Here is a 19,768-nt window from a genome sequence, read left to right as displayed (position 1 = left end):
AGGCCAGAAAGATTTGTGTTCTTGCCTTTCCTGGATTAAAGCGATGATCTCAGACGGAATTTATTTGCGAAGGGAAAGACACAATGCTTGAAAGTGGGGCAAAATTGAAGACCTATATCTTTGGCTCTTCGCTCTTTTTATCAATATGATTCACGGGTCCCTGGCAGTCATTTGGTCTTGCCTCTCCTCCCGCCTCCACCAGTCACTTGCTCGGTACTCTGCCAGCATAAAAAGCTCCTGACTGCCAGGCCCCTGTAAACAAATGTGGCTGAACTGACCAGTGTGAGAGTGATTGTCCTCGAGAGGGAGAAGGGATGAACAAAGCCACCACATAGAGGCTCTTTCACCATCTGCACCTGCCCGCTGACAAAGGGATGCTCCAGTCTCATCTACTTCCCTGTCGAGGGGCTGGGTTTTCAAACTGACCACTCTTTATAGTCCCAAAGCTGAAAATTCTTAGAAATTGCATCAAAAAAGTCAGATGGGACACACCTCTACTTCCTTGATGGTCTTTGCAGACAACAGAAGGATGACGCCCACTCCAAGGCAGAACACGCCTGTGGCAAAAAAGCCGGAGAGGATTTTGTTGGCTGAGAGCTGTAGCCGGTAGGCGGGCAACTGCTGCTGCTTCAAGGCACTGTTGTCTGGCAATCCGGACTGGCAGTCCTGGGATTTCCTCTTCATGGTGGTTCTGCGGGTGACCCAGATATACTTCTGAGACATTTATAACATTACTGCTCAGCGTAATACCTCATAATGGTAATACTGAGAATTACGTGAATCTTCCTTCGCACCCGCAAAGTCTTTCTGCTTCCTGGAATTATGTCTTAGCCAGACCCGATATTCAGCAGCAGCACAGCTCCCTTCAATCAGCCATTGTTGGGTATATTTTACTTAAGCTCAAAAAGCTTGTTGTGCTAACTGCCATGCCTAGGAGGAATAGTCCCCAGCAGGTCTGTATAAACCAACATCTGGCAACATTGGGAAGCAGTTACAACGGGCTATTTCTGGGACGTGGTGGCTAATTCGAGTCAACCCTTCCTGAAAGGGGGAAAATGGATTTATCCTTGAGAACTTGCCCAAATCCTTCAAGAGTAATACAAATAATAGAAGTGAGTGCTGTCAGCTTTTCCCAAATGTGGCTGTCCCTTAACGTGAATATAAACTAAGTTGGGAAAATGCTCTCAGATTACAGCTAACTTTGCTCTTTGTGATAATGAGGGAGGGAGAAGCAAACAGGGATTGCAGAACACAGAAGACTAATCTCAGTAGTTTCCAATTTTTTCATCCATAAGAAAGGCTCTGGCAGAAAGTGTAGATGAAAAACATCTCCTCCTAACCTTTCCTCAAGCACGCGCTTTGAAGTAGCCCAAATGATGCAAGAGGAAGGAAGAGCAAAATAGATAATCATTTAAATGTTCAATATTGCAATATGGTATTATTGTTTTTTTTTTTCACTTATTCAAAATCCACTAACATCATCTTCATTACGCTATTAATAATTACTTCCTCTTCAAGATGCATTTAAGATGTAGAATTAGGATTTAAAAAAAATTAGGTAGTATGTGAGTTTCTAATTTTCCTTTTTTTATTAACATTCGGCAGAGAAGCCATGTTGGACTATTTTTGTATTAAAGAAGACAATGACTTTGGCAAATCTACCTAGTTTAAAAGAATACAAAACAAATGCAATTACTTACACTGGGAGGTTTCCAATTCAGAGTCAAAGCTTTCCCTTGCAAAACTGGAAAAAAAGCAGAACACCAATGGGGACTTTTCAGCGAGCCATTTGAATCTGGCTTGGAGGTGGTGACGAGTATGGCTGTTGGTATCAGACAGATCTGTGTGAGAAGACGGCAGTGAACACTCCTAGTTCACATCTGCTATTTGTTTTACTAAATAAACATGGTCAAGAACTTGAGTTTAAAAGGCAGTAACAGCCTGTGAGATTAGATTATGTGTGCAGAGTTGGCCTACAAAATATTGGGTATGTTTGCAATCTAGGTACTTGTTCCAACATTCGGTGTGATTATAGTACAAATGTAACACCTACCAGAAGGGTCATGACAGTAACAAATCAAGAACAGTATTTCTTAGGCTTTTTATAAAACAACAAAACCAACCTAACCAAAATCCCAAACTAAAAGGTGTTTCACAGGAGTATATTAGGGTTTTCCAGAGAAACAGAACCAATAGATCTAAATGTATATATAGATCTATCATAAAGAATTGGCTCACGTGATTACGGAGGAGGCTGGTAAGTCCAAAATCTGCAGAGCTGATGTTCCTCCAGTTTGAGTTTGAAGGCCAAAAGCTGCCATAGAACCAGGAAGAGCCGATGTCACAGTTTGAAGGTCATCAGGCAGGAAGAGCCGATGTTTCAGTTGGAAGGCGGAATTCTCTCTTACTTGGGGGAGGGTCAGCCCCCAAAGGGCTAAGTTTAGCTATAGCTTGAATGAATTCTCATGCTGTGGTGGCTTTCTTTCTTTTTCCTTTAACTTGTTGAGCTTGAGCCAGAGTCCTGCAGGATGGAACGTGTTCCCCTATCCTTTGAATCCCCGCGTGTGGCTTCTAGCCCACAGAGGTGCACAAGCAGCAAGTCACTGGTGTGTGGAAGCATGTGATTTGCCAGAGTGTGATGTGCTACGCTGCTGGACTCCTTTAACATTTCACAATATCTGAATGTGGGACTTCATATACCAGTAATGGCATCTGTTTGCTTTATTATCTCATTTGTTATATACGCCCGACTCCCCAGATAGATAACCATGGTGTCCTCAAGTGAATATAGGAGATCTGGGTTTGACTTCTGCTTCTGCTACTTAAAGTCGTGTGTGTCCTTTCTGAGATTCAGTTTAATCATCTATAAAATGTAAATAATAAGATGTTTCCTCCAGAACTATTTTAATGATTAACTGTGACAGACTATATATATTCTTCTTAGGAAACTAAGGAGAAGGACAACTATATGCAATGTAGGATCCTTCACTGGATCCTGGAATAGAAAAAGGACATCACTGGAAAAACTGGTATAATCCAAATACAGCCTGTAGTTTAGTTAATTGTATTGTACCCATGTTGATTTCTTAGTTTTGATAACTGTACTATAGTTATACAAGACCTTAACATTAGGGGATGCTAGGGGAAGGGAATATGGAAATTCTTTATACTATTTTTGCAACTTTTCTGTAAGTGTGAAATTATCTCAAAACAAAGAATTAAATAAATGAATAAGACAGTTGTAGTTACATTGTTGTCTTTTATTTGTTTACAAAGTGCCGCATATCCTTGCAGCTCTTTCCACCAGTAGTACCACCGCCACCCTTCACACTGGGACTAGGCGTCACAGTTTCAAATCTGTTCCACACATACCATCTCATGAAATCCTCAGCAATCCTGCAAGATAGTATTCCCATTTCACAGTTGATGAAACAGGCTCAGAGAGGGAAGGGGCTTGCCTGAGGCTGCCCAGATGCTCTTTCCCTCTCTTGCACAGTCACATCAGAAGCCAGTTGGTGAAAGAAAAACTCAGTCTGCTTAACAAAAATCACACACAAGCCAGTGATACTTTATTATATAAGGGAGTTGGCAAAGGACAGATTCATTTTTGTAAAAGAATCCCCACCTAAGATTCCCAGTGATCCATCTGGTGATACAATCAACTTAATAAAACAATAGCTGATATTTACCAACTGCTTGCAATGGGCCAGAGCCATGCAAATCCCACCATGAAAACAGGAATTTTCATTAGGACCCAGACTTAGAAAAGGCCCAGCTTCAAAGATTCTGACTTGCATAGGCTGAGGACTCCCATTTCCAGAATTTCAAAAACCTCTTTTCTTATCTAAGTGAGAGAAAAGAAAAAAAAAAGGTTAAGATCAAGAAAAGACGGTCTTGGTGAATAAATTCAACCATCTGGAGTCCCTGGTATTTATGCAGCTGTTATGGCCAGAATCAGGAAGAGCAAAACTTGCATTTTATTCAGAGTTGAAATATTTACGTAAGTAAAGGAAGCGGTACTATATAAGACATCAATTTCATTAAGATGTCCTTTTGTTTGTACAACATTCAACATAAAATCTCATAGAAAAATCTTTTTCAAGATATCCAAAGTGTGCCTATAGACTATACACAATATTTTAATGCAGGATAACTGTTAATAATGACATAATCACAATAAAAATAAGTATGGGTTAAAACGGTTTTTTTGAATACTATTTCTCCCTCATTATTATAATTAGAAAACTAGTGATGGTTTACTCAGGTTTAACATTATAACTGAAATAATCAAATATGACCTCACGTGCCTGACATCAAGTTGGTTAAACTAGTTTTAAAAAATCAGTCAGGGGACTCCCCTGGTGGCACAGTGGTTAAGAATCCGCCTGCCAATGCAGGGGACATGGGTTCGAGCCCTGGTCCGGGAAGATCCCACATGCCGCGGATCAACTGGGCCCATGCGCCACAACTATTGAGCCTGCACTCTAGAGCCCGCAAGCCACAACTACTGAGCACTTGTGCCACAACTACTGAAGCCCGTGCGCCTAGAGCCCGTGTTCCACAACAAGAGAAGCCACCGCAATGAGAAGCCCATGCACCGCAACAAAGAGTAGCCCCCGCTTGCCGCAACTAGAGAAAGCCCGCGGGCAGCAACAAAGACTCAATGCAGCCAAAAATAAATAAATTTATTAAAAAAAAAACAACAAACCAGTCAGTTCAGGAGACTGTGTATATGTGTGTGTGTGTGTGTGTGTGTGTGTATGTGTGTGTGCAGGGAACTGAGAAAATGGTTTTTAGCTTAACTCGCCCGTCAATTATAATCAGGTTTGGTCATTCTGAGGATATAGTTTTATATAGTAAATTAATTCATTCAACATGTTTGGAGGAATGATTGCAAGCTTCTTTGATAGTTACTGCCGTGATTTATTTCTGGTTGGTGACTGGCAGCCGTGTTTATTACTGCACAACCCTATTCTCTCCAATAGTTACTTCTAAGCATCAGGCTAGATTGAAAGATTAGTCACATGATAACATGGTGGGTGGCAAATCAATTTTTCTTTCTTTTTTTTAAAATTTTAATTATTTTTTAAAATCTATTTTTGGCTGCGTTGGGTCTTTGTTGCTGCATGTGGGCTTTCTCCAGTTGCGGTGAGCGGGGGCTACTCTTCGTTGTGGTGTGCAGCCTTCTCATTGCGGTGGCTTCTCTTGTTGTGGAGAACGGGCTCTAGGCGCGCAGGCTTCCATAGTTGCAGCATGCGGGCTCAATAGTTGCAGCACGCGGGCCCTAGAGTGCACAGGCTTCAGTAGTTGTGGTGCACGGGCTTGAGAGCGCAGGCTCAGTAGTTGTGGCATACGGGCTTAGTTGCTCCGCGGCATGTGGGATCTTCCCGGACCAGGGCTCGAACCCGTGTCCCCTGCACTGGCAGGCAGATTCTCAACCACTGTGCCACCAGGGAAGTCCCTCAATTTTTCACATTATGATGATAATGGATTACTTTCATAAATATATAATGAGCTAATGCTGTTGCTATTCAGTATTCAGTAGGTTTTAATCCATTGAGACATCAAAAAAATTTCCCCACTCCCCAAAACCAAAATAGCCCTCTAATTTAAGTAAGTGGGTTTTTGGGTATGTGGAGATGCAGGTAATGAGGCAAGTTTGTGCTTCCCCACCTCCAAGTGCATTTATAAGGATGAAAAGGCAAAGATGATTGTGTCTCTAAAACAAGGCACAGGGAAATAGGCCAAGTCCTCTAGATCTTCCTGTTTCTCAAAGATGCAGTATAGATGTGGTCCCCAGTGGGGCAGAGGACACTGGTCATTTAATGAAGAAAAAAAGCTGATTCCTATAAAACACATGGAAAGGATACAGTTATGTGTAAGGGGTGAGATGGCCTCTATAATTGTAGTTACTTCAGAGTTAAAAGAAATCATTTCAAAGGCCAGAATGTGCTGGTTCCCCATGTCAAAGACTTTATTGCTGTGTTTGAACTCAAGTTCAGATTGAAAAAAAAAAAAAAAAAAAGATTAAAGGCAATTGCTGGATTGCTAGTTACATGGTACCTCGGGAATGTCCATCATCCTTCTCAACTTCTGATCTCTCCAATTCCAGTCAAAAACCAGAAACTTTAAGGGGTTCAAATTAAGGCCACCTGAAAGAGACAGGGAGAGAGTTGCTACATTAAAGAACTTATGACATAAGCTTATTAAAATGATTTTTTATTCCTCTGGTTGCTTTTTTGCCTCATTTGCTCTTTTCTCCCCCAGCAACTAATCTCTGCACATTAAGTGCTGTCCCTGTCTGATGGAAAACAAATGCAGCACTCAGAGACTTACTCTCCTTACAATCTTATCACTGATTCTCAGGGAAGCAGGGAAGCTGCTCTTGCTAAGCTCGTGAAATGCTCAAGTTCTGGCAAAGAATCAATCCCAAGCCTCCATTTCATGAAGCCCCAGAGGGTAAAGTGTCATTCCCGACAGGGATTTGATAAGACATATCCTGCAATTTGGGATAGTAACCCTTCAGAGGAGTTGAGTCCAATAGAGTCTGCATGACTCTGAAGAGGTGAGTCGGCAGAAGGATGAGGACAGGGTTGGGAGGTTAATTTCAGGCAAAAAAGAAAGTTAAGATGAATGGGCTCTATTCAAAGCCTGCTATCCTTTGAGGAGACTGGTAAACCACTTAAGGACTCATTCCTGCTGTCTTCCTGTCTATCTAGAGACAATTATGGAGTGTGGGGCTGGAGGGGACCTTAGGGGTTGTCTGTTCCTCAGAGGTCTCAGAGTTGGGCAGTTAGGTTTTCCCACTCCACACGTTCTGCCCACTGCCCCAAGCTAGCTCCACACCTGGAAACATAATGAAGCCTTCCTTTATCCTGCAGCACTTCCCCTCAATACTGGTTATTTCAATAATTTCCCCTCTGCCCTAAAGACTTTTTCATGCTTCTTATAACTACGATGCCTCTTATTTAAAACTCTCTCTGTAAATTAAAAATGATGGAAATTAAGAAAGACAATGGGTTGACAGTGTTCCCTTAAAAATAATTGACTGTTGATGGGACAGCAAACAGGTACAGCCTCTCTGGAAGGCAACTGGACATTATATAATAGGAGCTTTAAAATGCTTACTGTTTGATAAAATAATTCTCCTTCTCTGGCATATCCCAATAAAACACCAGAAACTTAAGCATAGTTACTTATAAAGATGATCACTGTGTATTACTTATAATAGCAAAACAAATTAGAAACAACCCAAATATCCTACCATAATAGAATTGCTAAACACCAATATAACTTGGGGTCAATATCCAAAATATATAAAGAACTCGTACAACTCAAGGGAAAAAAACCAAATGATATGATTTAAAAATGGGTGGAGGAACTGAATATACAGTTTTTCCAAAGGAGACATCCAAATGGCCAATAAGTACATGAAAAGGAGCTCAACATCACTAATCATCAGGGAAACACAAATCAAAACCACAATGAGCTATCACCTCATACCTGTTAGAATGACTGTTACCAAAAAGACAGGAGATAACGAGTACAGGCAAGGATGTGGAGAAAAAGGAACTTGTGTACTGCTGGTGGGATTGTAAATTTGTGCAGTCATTATGGAAAACAGTACAGAGGTTTCTCTAAAAATTAAAAATACAACTACCCTGTGACCCAGCAACTCCATTTCTGGGTATATATCCAAAGGAAATGAAATCACTGTCTTGAAAAGATATCTGCACCTCCCATGTTCACTGCTACATTAATTCCAAAAGCCAAGATTTGGAAGCAACCTAAGTGTCCATCGACAAATGAATGGATAAAGAATATGTCACACACACACACACACACACACACAGAGCAGTATTATTCAGCCATAAAAAAGAAGAAAATCCTGCCACTTGTGACAACATGGAGGGACCTTGACAGCATTATACTAAGTGAAATAAGTCAGATAAAGACAAATACTGTATGATCTTCCATATATGTGGAATCTAAAAAAAACCAAAAAACAAAAATGAACTCATAGGTGCAGAGAATAGATTGGTGCTGGGTGCCAGAGGTAAGAGGTGGGAGAAATAGATGAAGGTGGTCAAAAGGTAAAAACTTTCAGTTATAAGATAAATAAGTCCTGGGGATGTAAAGTACAGCATGGTGAGTACAGTTAACAATACTGTACTGTATATGTGAAAGGTGCTAAGAGAGTAGATCCTAAAAGTTCTCATGACAAGAAAAAAAATTGTAACGATATGAAGTGACTGATGTTAACTAAACGTACTGTAGTAATCATTTTACACATCACATATACCAAATCATGTTGTACACCTTGGCCAATACAATGTTACATGTCAATTATATCTCAACAAAACTGGAAAAAAACTCAATAGAATATTATGCAGCCATTAAAAATGAAAAATTAAAACTATTTCATGACAAGCAAAGTTCTCATGAGATATATTAAGTAGAGAAGACAGGTTATAAAGTTATGATATGCAGTATGATCTCCATTTATAAAAAAATATAGATAAATGCATAGAAAAAAGACTGAAAGGAAATATATTTAATATTAACTAACAAGACATTACCTCTAAAGTGACTTATTTTCTTTTCTGTACCTTTTTGCATTTTACAAAGGCTCTTATAATTAGAAAATCCCTTTCCTTATTAAATAAAACAATACAATTCTGTCTGTAAGTGTACTGATCCCAATGTTATGGAATATCTTTTGATGTTTGGAAACTCTCCTTAATATATCATATATATAAACATCTTAAGTCATAAACAGCTACATAAAATGAGTTACGTGCCATTTGTCTTGCTTTGTTAGACTTTCAGTTTTTGGAGTGCTGGAATTGTTCTCTTTAAACACTTTGTATGTAGCCTAACATCTGTAGTCAACGAATATTAAACCATTCATCCAATCAGAATCAGAAGAGTTATTTTCATTAGTATTATAAATAAATCAACAGCTCCTTAAATGATTTTTCCACTCCTTAGATGAAAGAAGCTTTCACGGTGAGTTTTCACAACTCTGTAGAAATATAATTTCAACAATCTGGACAACTTCGTTTTCTCACTCTCTCTCTCTTTTAAATATTAAATATGGAGAAGAGTGCCCCTGTTGCCTGGGGGACCTGGCGACACATACAAAACATGTGGAATCCAGGAAGGGGAGAGGTGAGTCTTTGGCTCAGAGCTGTGGGAGAGGGAGGGCACATCCCTGGCCTCTCCAGCTGCCCAGCCGATCTCTCCCACCTCCGTGTCTCATAGACAGACTATGAGCACCTCTCATCTGCTCCTTCGCTTTCAACACCCTCCTAGGGCCACAAGACAAAAATCCAGCCAATCACCGTGCAAGGGCCTGCCTCCAAAATCGGACTTTCTTTCCAACTGAAGCACAGGCTACCACAGCCCACGAAGTCTCCAACCAAGAAAGGTGGTCTCTTTAATAAAAGTAATAACTAGTATTTGTTGAGTTCTTAAGGTGTAACACTCACTGTGTTTAGCTTTTTATTGGCATAACAATCCTTTGAGGTAGGTGCTATTACTATCTCTGTCATTCAGATAAAGAAACAGTTTTAGAAAGGTTAAGAAACTTGCCAAGTCACAGAGCTGGTAAGCTGCTGGACCTGGGATTTGCATCCATAGATTTGAGTCTGCAATAGGGGCTCTTAACCTCAACACGTATTGACTACTTATTGTCTCCTTTGGATATACCCCATGTATCTGCCTGCCTGCTTGTGATTCAGCTGTTGTCCCATTCCTGAATGCTTTTCTCACATCTCCATACTTCGAAGATCCTATTTTAATCCTACCCATACTTCAAAGATCAGTTAAAGATCCTTTCCTCTGTAAAGCCTTCCCTGCAGATTCAGCCACCATAACAACCTCTCCCTCATTTCAACTCCTATAGGACTTAGAAGTGCTTGTTTGGACCTTGGCATTTACTGCCTCATGTTGTCAGTCTCATCCTATGCACATTTATCTCTTCAACTGGATCAGGAGCTCCTTGAGGGGGAAAGGCCCTGGAACCAGGAAGGCCTAGAATGAGAGATCTTGGGAGGGGCTACGTGACCCGCCAAGCTTCAGTTTTCTCTCATAAGAAATAAGAATGCTAGCCTGCAAGGATGCTATGAGTACTTCTACTCAGCACAGCACTGAGTACAAGTAGGAACTCAAAAAATATTTGTTTCCCTTCCTTGCCTGGGGCCACCAAGTTTGCTACTTCCTTGTAATTGCACAGACCTCTGCATATAGTGGGTTCACTTACCCAAGGTTTTCATCTGGAGAGAAACACTAGTATTTTTAGCTCTTGTTTGCTTCCTTGCAAATGACCATCTCTATACTGAGATACTATATTGATGAACACATTACTATTAGATACGTAAAAATCCAGGAATAGCTCCAGGCAGTTATAAAATAAAGTTGTTAAACAAGTAATTTGGAAATGAGTATTTAAAAGAAATCTTTAATCTGTCTGGCAGGTAGAACATGTACTAAGATCATCAGCAGGTCAGCAGGTTTTTAGGCTACTGGCTTTGAGAAAATCAACAAACTATAAAAACCCACCGGTGGATGCTGTCTGGAATACTTTCTGGGTAAAGCACTAAAAGAGAAACACATTCGTGAGAACTGTTCTAGAATGATTGTATTTCATCCATAGAAACTGCATTTTTGTTTCAACATATCTTCTAAACCAGCCCTCAATTGGAATGGGAGTCTTGGGGAGCCAAGACTCAATTAAGTGAGAGGGAAATATTCAACACATTCAGCTATACAAATTCCAGAGGCTGCAAATTGGTGGAATAGATTGTGGACCCACTAACCTGCTTAAAGCAACTGGAATTTGAATGTATTTAGATGGGCATAAGTACCACAGTTTGCCACAGTCCTTATCATTCCCTATTGTACTACACCTGCTGGCTGGCTTTAGAGACTAAAGGCTAAGTTTCGAACTCCTGAATTAGCACAGAGGTCTGGTTTCACTACATCACACATGTGGTTTCCCAGTCTCACATGGGGGTTAGGCAAACACTCAGCTCTGAGTAGGAGTGTCACTACGTCTTTTCATACCTTGTTTAATGAGTTCTTTAATCCTCCCTGGAGTTCCCACACCCAGGTGTACCACACGCTTCTCCAGCAATTTTACCTGCTCCTGGATCTATTCCAAAATGGAAGAGAACAAAGAAAAGAAGAGTCATTGGAAAGTTCAATCATAGTCCAATTTAGAGCATTTAATCTAAAAGCTAAGAAAGTAAAAAAGCAAATGGGGCTACTCTTGTTTAGGGTCAACTTCCAGGGCAAAGAAGGTTAACATCAAGACAGAAGAGCATCTCCCTGGAAAACTGGTTAAGTCTCCAAAGAGTCCAGGGCTCAAACCTCAGTTTCTGTACGGAAACCTCAGAGCACAGAGGAGTAGTGACTGTTGTGGGAGCAGAGGCGGGGAACGCAAAGAAAATCGGAACGGTCGTTCAGTATGTTACAAAAGGAAGGCACCGAAGAACACGCTTGCTAAGGAGATACGGAAAAGAGGCTGAAGTGCAACAACTGAGGTCTGGAAGCGGCCCTTAAGGATCACTTCCACCCCCCACTAGGAACCACAGGCCCTTGCTTACCTTTATGTGTTTTGCGAATAATTTCATGACTTTGCTGTCTCCTCTGAATGCGGTCATTGACCTGATGAAAAGCAATAGATTTACGCAGAAGAAACATCACTCATTCAGGGCCATGTGGACCACTTATTACATCTTAAGTATTACATATTTATTCAAAATAATATGCACATTTATGTGTGTCTATATGTACATATGTACGTGGATAGATACGCACACACAAAATTCTGATTTTCAGGTTAGTCCATCTCTGGAATGAAAGTGGGGTGGCCTTTAATCAGGCATGCATCTGTGTTGCCTTCTAAGTCTCAGGCACACGGTTAACTTCACTTAGGTTTCCTTGATTATTGAAACATGTGGATTTGCCCTTCACTTGTGTTAAAGTGAGAACCACAGTCCCAAAATGGTGTCACTCATGCTAAAACCCCATGATACCGAAACCCAGATTTAATACTTCATCTAATTGCAGTTTCAACTTTTCTGAGGAACGTAATCTTAATCAACCAGTCTGGAATCTCTGGTCAAGCACCAGTAAGGTAATCTGTCCTGTGGGCCCTTTCCATACCAGAGAGGAAGATAAAACCCTTGCCATTTCCTTCCCCTCCCCAACCCCCCCCCCCCCCACAAAAGAAGATGTCCTGGCCTAAAAAGTAGTCTTTCTTTTCTTTTGTTAATGGCTCCATTGCTCCACCCTTTTTCCTTTTTTTCCTGGCTGCGCCGCCGCCGTGCAGCATGTGGGATCTTAGTTCCCGACCAGGGATCGAACCCGTGCCCCCTGCATTGGGAGCGCAGAGTCTTAACCACTGGACTGCCAGGGAAGTCCCTCCACCCTTTTTCCTATTAAAAACTTTCATTTTGCACAACCCCTCGGACTGCCCTTCTAGTTGCTGGCTGGGTGCTGCCTGATTCATGAATCATTGAGTTAAGCCAATGTGATCTTCAAATTTACTTGGTTGAATTTTGTTTTTTAACACCTGTAATACAAAAGTTCTGTATTTTAGGTCCCTGGCAGAGAATTTATCTTCAAACTCTGCAGTATAGTTCTCATAAAAAATTTGGTTGTGAGAAATATCTTAGCAGTGATGTCAGCCTGTGCTCTACAGAGCCCAAGGGCATGTACGAAGGTCTGTGTGTGGCTGCCCTGAGGGGACAGGGGTAAGCTAGCAGGGAGGAGCAGGAGGGCTTATGTCCTTCATTCAGAGCAGCCCCCCTACTGTTATGGACTTTGCAGAGTGAGCTTATCTGTAAAATTTTATATGTGGAAATGCTTCAGGTATAAATGGGTATAAAATGGGTATAAAAGAACAATCTTCTAGTTGATGTTTGGGAATAGAATATGGGAATACTGCTCGGAATGTTACTTTCCTTTATATATCATTAATATACTTGAGAAATATTACCGACCAGTAGGAATAAATGAATTTACAAAATAGTGACTCATGCTACACACGTTCTGTTGCACTTGAGTCTGTACTTACACATGAGCTTGCTCCATGGCGAGGTTAACTAAGAAGACAATTTAGGGGACATATTTAACATAACTCATGGTTCTCAAGAGAACAGATATTCTTACAAAAGTTAGAATTATTCAATATTAGCCTTTATGAATAGGGTTTGTTATGCCTGCTCAGAAATCACCTTCTGCAAATCACCTAACCTTGAAATGGATCATAATATTACTGAAGACATAAAGAAACACTGAGAATTGGCAAATGAAGTATGACAACGTAGTGCTTCTATGCCCATCAGAAAGGCATTTATGTATGGTAAAAACTCAAATCAATGTGACAACTTGTTTTTAAGAGGCCACCTCCAGGCCAACTTCTTTGCCATTTGTGTTTGAATCTGAAATGAGTTCTGTGGTGGTAGTCTTTAAAACACTGAAATGTCAATGTGAACTCTTATGATTTCAGAACCAGCAAGTATGGCTGTCCAGAAGCAGTTGGAGTCTTGAAGATCAATTATGTCTGGAGCAGAAATAGTTAAAAGAAACACTTTCCTTTTACTGAAAGGGTGTGTGATACAATTTAACATGTGTGCCTAGCAGAAAGGATCTGAAGGACTATTAACAAAGCTTAAAAAACTACTTTTCTAAATTCATGGTCAGATTAGCTCATTTAGAAAAATAGATACTAAGTAACTACCGAGAGTCTACTTTGCACATTGATCTATTTGATCAAGTTCCTTTTTCTTTAGGACTTGGATTTTCCTGTTTTGTCTCCGGTCAAAGCCTAGTGCAGAGCCTGGCCCTGGGAGAGGGTGAGTCCCAGGAAATCCAAGTTTACTCTGACGGCTCTTCTCTGAAAGCTGAATGTTACTACAGATCCAGTGGAAGCCTTTTTGTTTATTCTACAAAAGCTACAGTAAATGAAAAGGTATGTGAAAGCACTTAGTAAAGCACCGACTGTCTTTAAAACATAATTTTTACATATAAATTTTTGGTCCACTTGGCATTTATCTCAGTATAAGGAGTGAGATATGGAACCCAGCTTAATTTTTTTAGATGGCTACCCAGTTGTTCCAATACCAAGTAATAAATAATCCATCTTTCCATACTGATTTTTCACTTTTACCATATCCTGTACTTTCATATGCATATGGGTCTATTTCTGAACTTTCAGTTCTGTTCCACTGTTCTGATCTGTCTGTCACACGTGTGCCAGTTCCATACTCTTTTAATTATTGAGACTTCGTAATATGTTTTCTTTAAAAAAACAATCTGATAGATACTTGAGAAACATGTGCCATTATAGGCATTATAGGCATAGTATCTTCACTAGCATTCTTTTTTAGAATTTCGCCAGCTATTTTTTCTCCTGTATTTTCTCATATGAACATAGAACTAGTTTATCTAGTTTAAAAAACAATTCTATAGGAGTTTCATTGGGAATCTGTGAAATTTGTAGATTATTCTAGGTAAAACAGACATCTTTACATTGAATCTTCCTATTCAACAATATGGTACTCCTTTCTGTTTAAGATCTTCTGCATCCCTTATGTAATATTTTCTTCATCTAAATTTTGGCTAGTTTTTTCCTTGGTGTTCTATTTTTTCTTTTAAATTAGATCTTTTCTTTCATTTATTTCTCCAGCTGGTTATTGCTTGTATGATCTCCCTGCTTTACCCTTGCGTGTTCTCCACACAGCAGCCAAAGTGATCCTTCAGAATGATTATTCAGATCATGTGACTTCTCTGCTCAAAATCCTCCAATGGCACCCCATGTCAGGGCCTTTTGTACCTACTGTCCCCTCTGCCTGGAACACTTTTCTTCCAGATATCTGCTTGGCGTTCTCATTCACTTTGTTCAAGTCTCTGCTCATAGGTCAATCTCCTAAGAGGCTTTCTGTGACTACCCTTTTAAAAGTAGCCCCCATCTTTTTCTATCCATTTGCTATGCTTTATTTTTTTCCTACATAACTTATCACTACTTGACATTATAATGCATATTTATTTGTTTATTGTCTGCCTCCCTTACTGGAAAGTAGGTTCCATGAGAGAGGGGACTCTGTATATTTTGTTCACTGCTGCTCTCCAGCATATAGAACTTGTCAGCTCGGCCCATATCAGTTACTCAGAAAACAGCTACGAAATGGAACAGGTGAAGCTTCCAACCTAATGAGCTCCAGGGCTCGGATGGCAGAGCCACAGATAATCAGCATCAGGACCGATTTCTTCTCACTGTGGTTTTTCCGAAGTTTCACCCACTTAGGGCAGACTGAAAAAAGACCATGAGAAAAATATTACCCTAAATATAGCAAAATAAGGCCTCCAAAGTTGAATATCCCCCAATTACTTCTTTGTTATTGCTTAAATAAAATAAAATATGAGCACTGTTTAGATTCTATTCTCTGGTTATTCTAGATATTAAACTAAAATGAAATATCATTAACTTACACCACAAAACATATAATATGCCAAGTAGCTAAATGTGACCAGTTTTAGGACTAGGTTTGTACAAAAAAAAAAGAAAAGGAAAATTTAAAAAGTTTGTAATAATACAACATTTTCTATATTTTAATTTATGTTTGATGCTTAAAGGCAGTGTTGACTAAACGGGAAAAGAACTGATTTAAAAATGCTACATTTTAGGGACCTCCCTGGTGGTACAGTGGTTAAGAATCCACCTGCCAATGCAAGGGACACAGGTTCGAGCCCTGGTCCGGGAAGATCCCACATGCCGCGGAGCAACTAAGCCCGTGCACCACAGCTACTGAGCCTGCTCTCTAGAGCCCGCGAGCCACAACTACTGAGCTCACGTGCCACAACTATGGAAGCCCACGTGTCTAGAGCCCGTGCTCCGCAACAAAGAGAAGCCATCACAATGAGAAGCCCACGCACCGCAACGAAGAGTAGCCCCCGCTCGCCGCAGCTAGAGAAAGCCTGAGCGCAGCAGCAAAGACCCAACGCAGCCAAAAATAAATACATATATACATACATACATAAATAAATAATGCTACATTTTAAAGGGACACTCAGCATAAGATATAAAATGGAAATGATATTAAAATAGCAAACGTTTATTAAACACTGACACTGTGCTAAGCACTTTACATAACTTTTTTAGTTCTCATAATCCATTGAGATTGATTCCATTATTACCTACATTTACATTTGCTGAATTTGAGGCTAAGAAAGGTTTATGAACTCAAGCTGAGTGTCCTCAGAATTGGTTAGAATTTGAAAAAAGAATGTTAAATCACCATGTCTGAACTATTTCATTGTTGGTCACAATAAATGACTACCTAGCATGAATAATCTAGTTATTACTGCCTACATTCAATCGAAAAGATCAAATTAGATTGTCTGTGCAATAGCCATGGTCTGAATTCTGAACATGGGAACAGAATTTCAGAACCTCAGAGATGGGTTCAAGATCACATAGTCCAACTTCCTTGTCTTTCAGATAACAAAGTAGAGTCCTGGAGGAGTCCTCAGTGACTTGTGCCAAGTCAAATAGCAAATTGATGGGGTACCTGCAACTAGAACACTGAGAATTCTCTGGATTCCAGGAGCAATACTTCTAATGTGTTGTAAAACAAAAACAAGACCAAAACCCAAATCCCCAATACCAGAGAAAAACAAGAATAAATTTAAATAAATAAAAATTAATATCAAGATGGACTTTAAAAACCTTCATTTAAAATCCATTTAAGATGGAAACGATTTTAAATGAAGTTTTAAAAGTTTTTATTTTAAAGAGATAGGCCTAATGTTTTAATGGAAATAATAAAACTTGATGAATAATTTTTTTAAAAATGAGTTTACTTACTTTCTTTTAGATATGATGAAAGACTGTGAGTCAAATCATTGGCCTTGAGGAAGCAGGAGTCTAGAAATATGAGAAACATGGTTTGTAGAGGATTTTGCAAACACACACACACTCAAAATAGATTACATGTGAATGGTGTATTCTTGAACAGGTTGTACAACATTAATGAATTGGGGACTCATATATTTTAAAGTTGTCTAGCATTTAAAACAACAGCAGCAGCAACAATAAGTAAACTTTTAACTGTCCATCATTTCTTAGAGTAGTGAAATAGAAGCTTGTATTGTTCAACGGACTAATGAAGCATCTTTATTTTCAAATCCACGGAATAGGCAATATACAAAGGCAAAGCTGAAATAGCTAACAAATCTATGTGGAGATGCTCAAACTCGTCATCATAGAAATGCAAATTAATACAAAATGAGATAACACTTTGCACACACTTTAGAATGGCAACTGTTAGAAAGATGTATAATACCAAGTGTTGCTGAGAATGTAGGATGATGGAAACTCTTTGTGAACTGTAGGTGGACGTGTAAAGTGGTATCGCTATCCTGGATGGTAGTAAAATTAAGGTGTATATACCCTATGACCGCAGGATTACATTCCTGAGTAAATAATGGAAAGAAATTCTTGTGTAGTCTGTAAAGAGACATACTCAAGTATATTCACACTAGCATTATTCGTAATACTGCGGAACTAGAAGCAACCTAAAGGTCCATATAGGAGAAAATGGATGAGCAATATGTGGTCGATGAAATCAGTGGAATACTATGTAGCATTTTAGAAGCAATGAAGTAGATGTACTTAAAGCTATACCGGTATCTTGAAAAAGTGTTAAGTGAGGAAAGAAACAGAATGAGAGGTTCAGCACAACATCATTTAAATAAATTGTAAAATGTATCCACACGCAACAATATGATACATTTTACAAGAACATATACATATTTAAAAATGTATAGTAACACATTATGCCTATGGAGAAAGGAATTTGGAGTGTGGATGGGGAAAAGCGGGAATAATGCATCAAAATACAACATTAACATAACACAGCACAACACCACAATGAAAGAATGGAACGGGCTACAATAAAACATAGGAGCCTTGCTCAACCAACAATGATCACGGTCTAGCAATTATGTAGTATTATTAACTCTGTACCTAAGATGTATAAAAAAGCAACATCATGTTTAGCATCCTAATTCATTATAGCAGAAAAAGTCTGTCTATAAACATAGCAGAGTGTTAGGGAGTAAACTATTACTAAATTAAATGAAACTTATGCTGTGCCCCAGCATATATAACTCACAATATGTGAGTAACTAACTTCAAAGATGTTGCCCCCATACCGTTGTAGAGCCTTTGATGGTCTTTAAAATTGTAATCTCCCAAGTCTGGATATGACCAGACTCACCTGGAGAATTTTACAAAAAATACAGATTCCTGGAATGGACTCCCCCTTGCTCAGTGAGTCAGAATTCCTTGGGGCTGGGCCTGGGAATTTGCTTTTTAAGTTCCTGGGTGATTCAGCTGCAGCTAGCTTACAGGCATTTAGCACTGATCTAAACCACACTGCAGCTCTGAGGAGGACAGCTGAGTTAGCTCTAAGTGATTCCTGCCTCAAAACTCTAATTAAGTTCCCATGTGTATGACATTAACAATGTACATGCACAGTATTAATTGAAAAGACATGTTGCTGCCCTACAGACAAACAACTTCAAACCACAACCAAGTTAGACACTCAGCAAACTAAATAGGAACAATATTTTATTACTTATATCCATCTTGTATTTATGCCCCTTCCTGAGACTGTTCCAGATAGCCCATGGCGTGTCCCTCCTCTCAAATACCAGAGACCTCCTCTGTGTCCTTGGTCCTGACAGTGTAGTGATGGGCGTTTTCTCTAAAACCTTCCTATGATGCCTTCGTTCACTGTGGCTCAGAATGGCCTAATTTCTTAACTGAAAATGAAAACCTGTTCCTTTTGGCTATAGCAGTATTTTTAACATATTTTAAACATTTTCCCCTCAGCCAACCATGACCACACATTCTTGCCTAACTATATTACTGCACTCTAATGATGATATAATATAATGTAAACTCACTGTGGAACTCAAATGACTCCTTAAAGGTTTTTTCTTCTGACTTTTGACTCTCTACAATTCTAGTAAATTACAATGTTCCATGAGGTTACAGAGTAGCAGTGGCCCCATTATCTTACAAGTTCTTCTTTAGGTGAAGGTAAACTCTAACAAAGAACTAGAAGGGAAAATTGACCACTGAGTCAGAGTAAAATCAAACTTCAGTTAAACATTGAAGAGGCTTTGTTATAATACCTGGTTCTTGAGGATAGAAGAGCCAGGACCTAGCTCTCCTCCTGAGGAACTGCTGTGCTGAGAAGAGTGGTCTCTAACTGCTGTTGGGCTTTCTGATCTCAGTAAGTAGAAAACTCCAGAACTCGCTCATGTGGAAATGAGTTCCTTCAATTCCCTAAAGAGTATTCCTTTTGGAAAAGGAACAGACAGGGGTACTGATGTCTCCAACCCAATGTGCATTTAAAAAACACACACACACACATCATTTTATAAAAGAATTATAAAAATTCAGGGTACAGGCTGTTTTTCAGCTTCTCAAGCCTCTAGAAAGCATAAAGTTGTAATGCAAAAAGGAAATCAAGCTACCCTTGACTTTTTCCAAAAGCAGTGTTACATATCTCTAGTAGTCTATATATAGAGAGCTCATCTGAAGCAGTGGAGCCCAAACCTTCTGCGGTTTGATTTTACGACATCTTTTCTTCAATCTCTGTGCAAAAGAGTTACAGGTTATATCATTATTTTTAAATTAATTAAAATCGGTTTTTAAAATAATTTTCCAGTATCTTTTAACTTAATT

General features: G+C 39.4%; 2 protein-coding genes across 3 annotated transcripts in view; both read right to left on the bottom strand.

Moving 5' to 3' along the window:
• The window catches only part of LOC133093264 (cell cycle control protein 50C-like), a 35,637-nt gene extending 34,953 nt beyond the window's left edge, over nt 1-684 (bottom strand). Inside the window, exon 1 of the mRNA XM_061193020.1 lies at nt 493-684. Coding sequence (XP_061049003.1) covers nt 493-684 — 192 coding nt within the window. The remainder of the gene's footprint in view (nt 1-492) is intronic.
• A 2,561-nt stretch (nt 685-3,245) lies between these two features.
• CMSS1 (cms1 ribosomal small subunit homolog) overlaps nt 3,246-19,768 on the bottom strand; it is a 391,308-nt gene continuing 374,785 nt past the window's right edge. For both annotated transcript variants that reach the window (XM_061193018.1, XM_061193019.1), the window contains exons 5-10: nt 16,877-16,936; nt 15,220-15,322; nt 11,610-11,670; nt 11,068-11,155; nt 6,064-6,152; nt 3,246-3,844 (exon numbers count right to left, since the gene is read on the bottom strand). In XM_061193018.1, the coding sequence (XP_061049001.1) occupies nt 3,761-3,844; nt 6,064-6,152; nt 11,068-11,155; nt 11,610-11,670; nt 15,220-15,322; nt 16,877-16,936 (485 nt within the window). In that variant the 3' untranslated portion in view covers nt 3,246-3,760. The remainder of the gene's footprint in view (nt 3,845-6,063; nt 6,153-11,067; nt 11,156-11,609; nt 11,671-15,219; nt 15,323-16,876; nt 16,937-19,768) is intronic.

Source organism: Eubalaena glacialis, chromosome 6 (assembly GCF_028564815.1).
Source record: "Eubalaena glacialis isolate mEubGla1 chromosome 6, mEubGla1.1.hap2.+ XY, whole genome shotgun sequence".
NCBI lineage: Eukaryota > Metazoa > Chordata > Mammalia > Artiodactyla > Balaenidae > Eubalaena > Eubalaena glacialis.
This window is presented reverse-complemented; position numbering and strand designations above follow the sequence as displayed.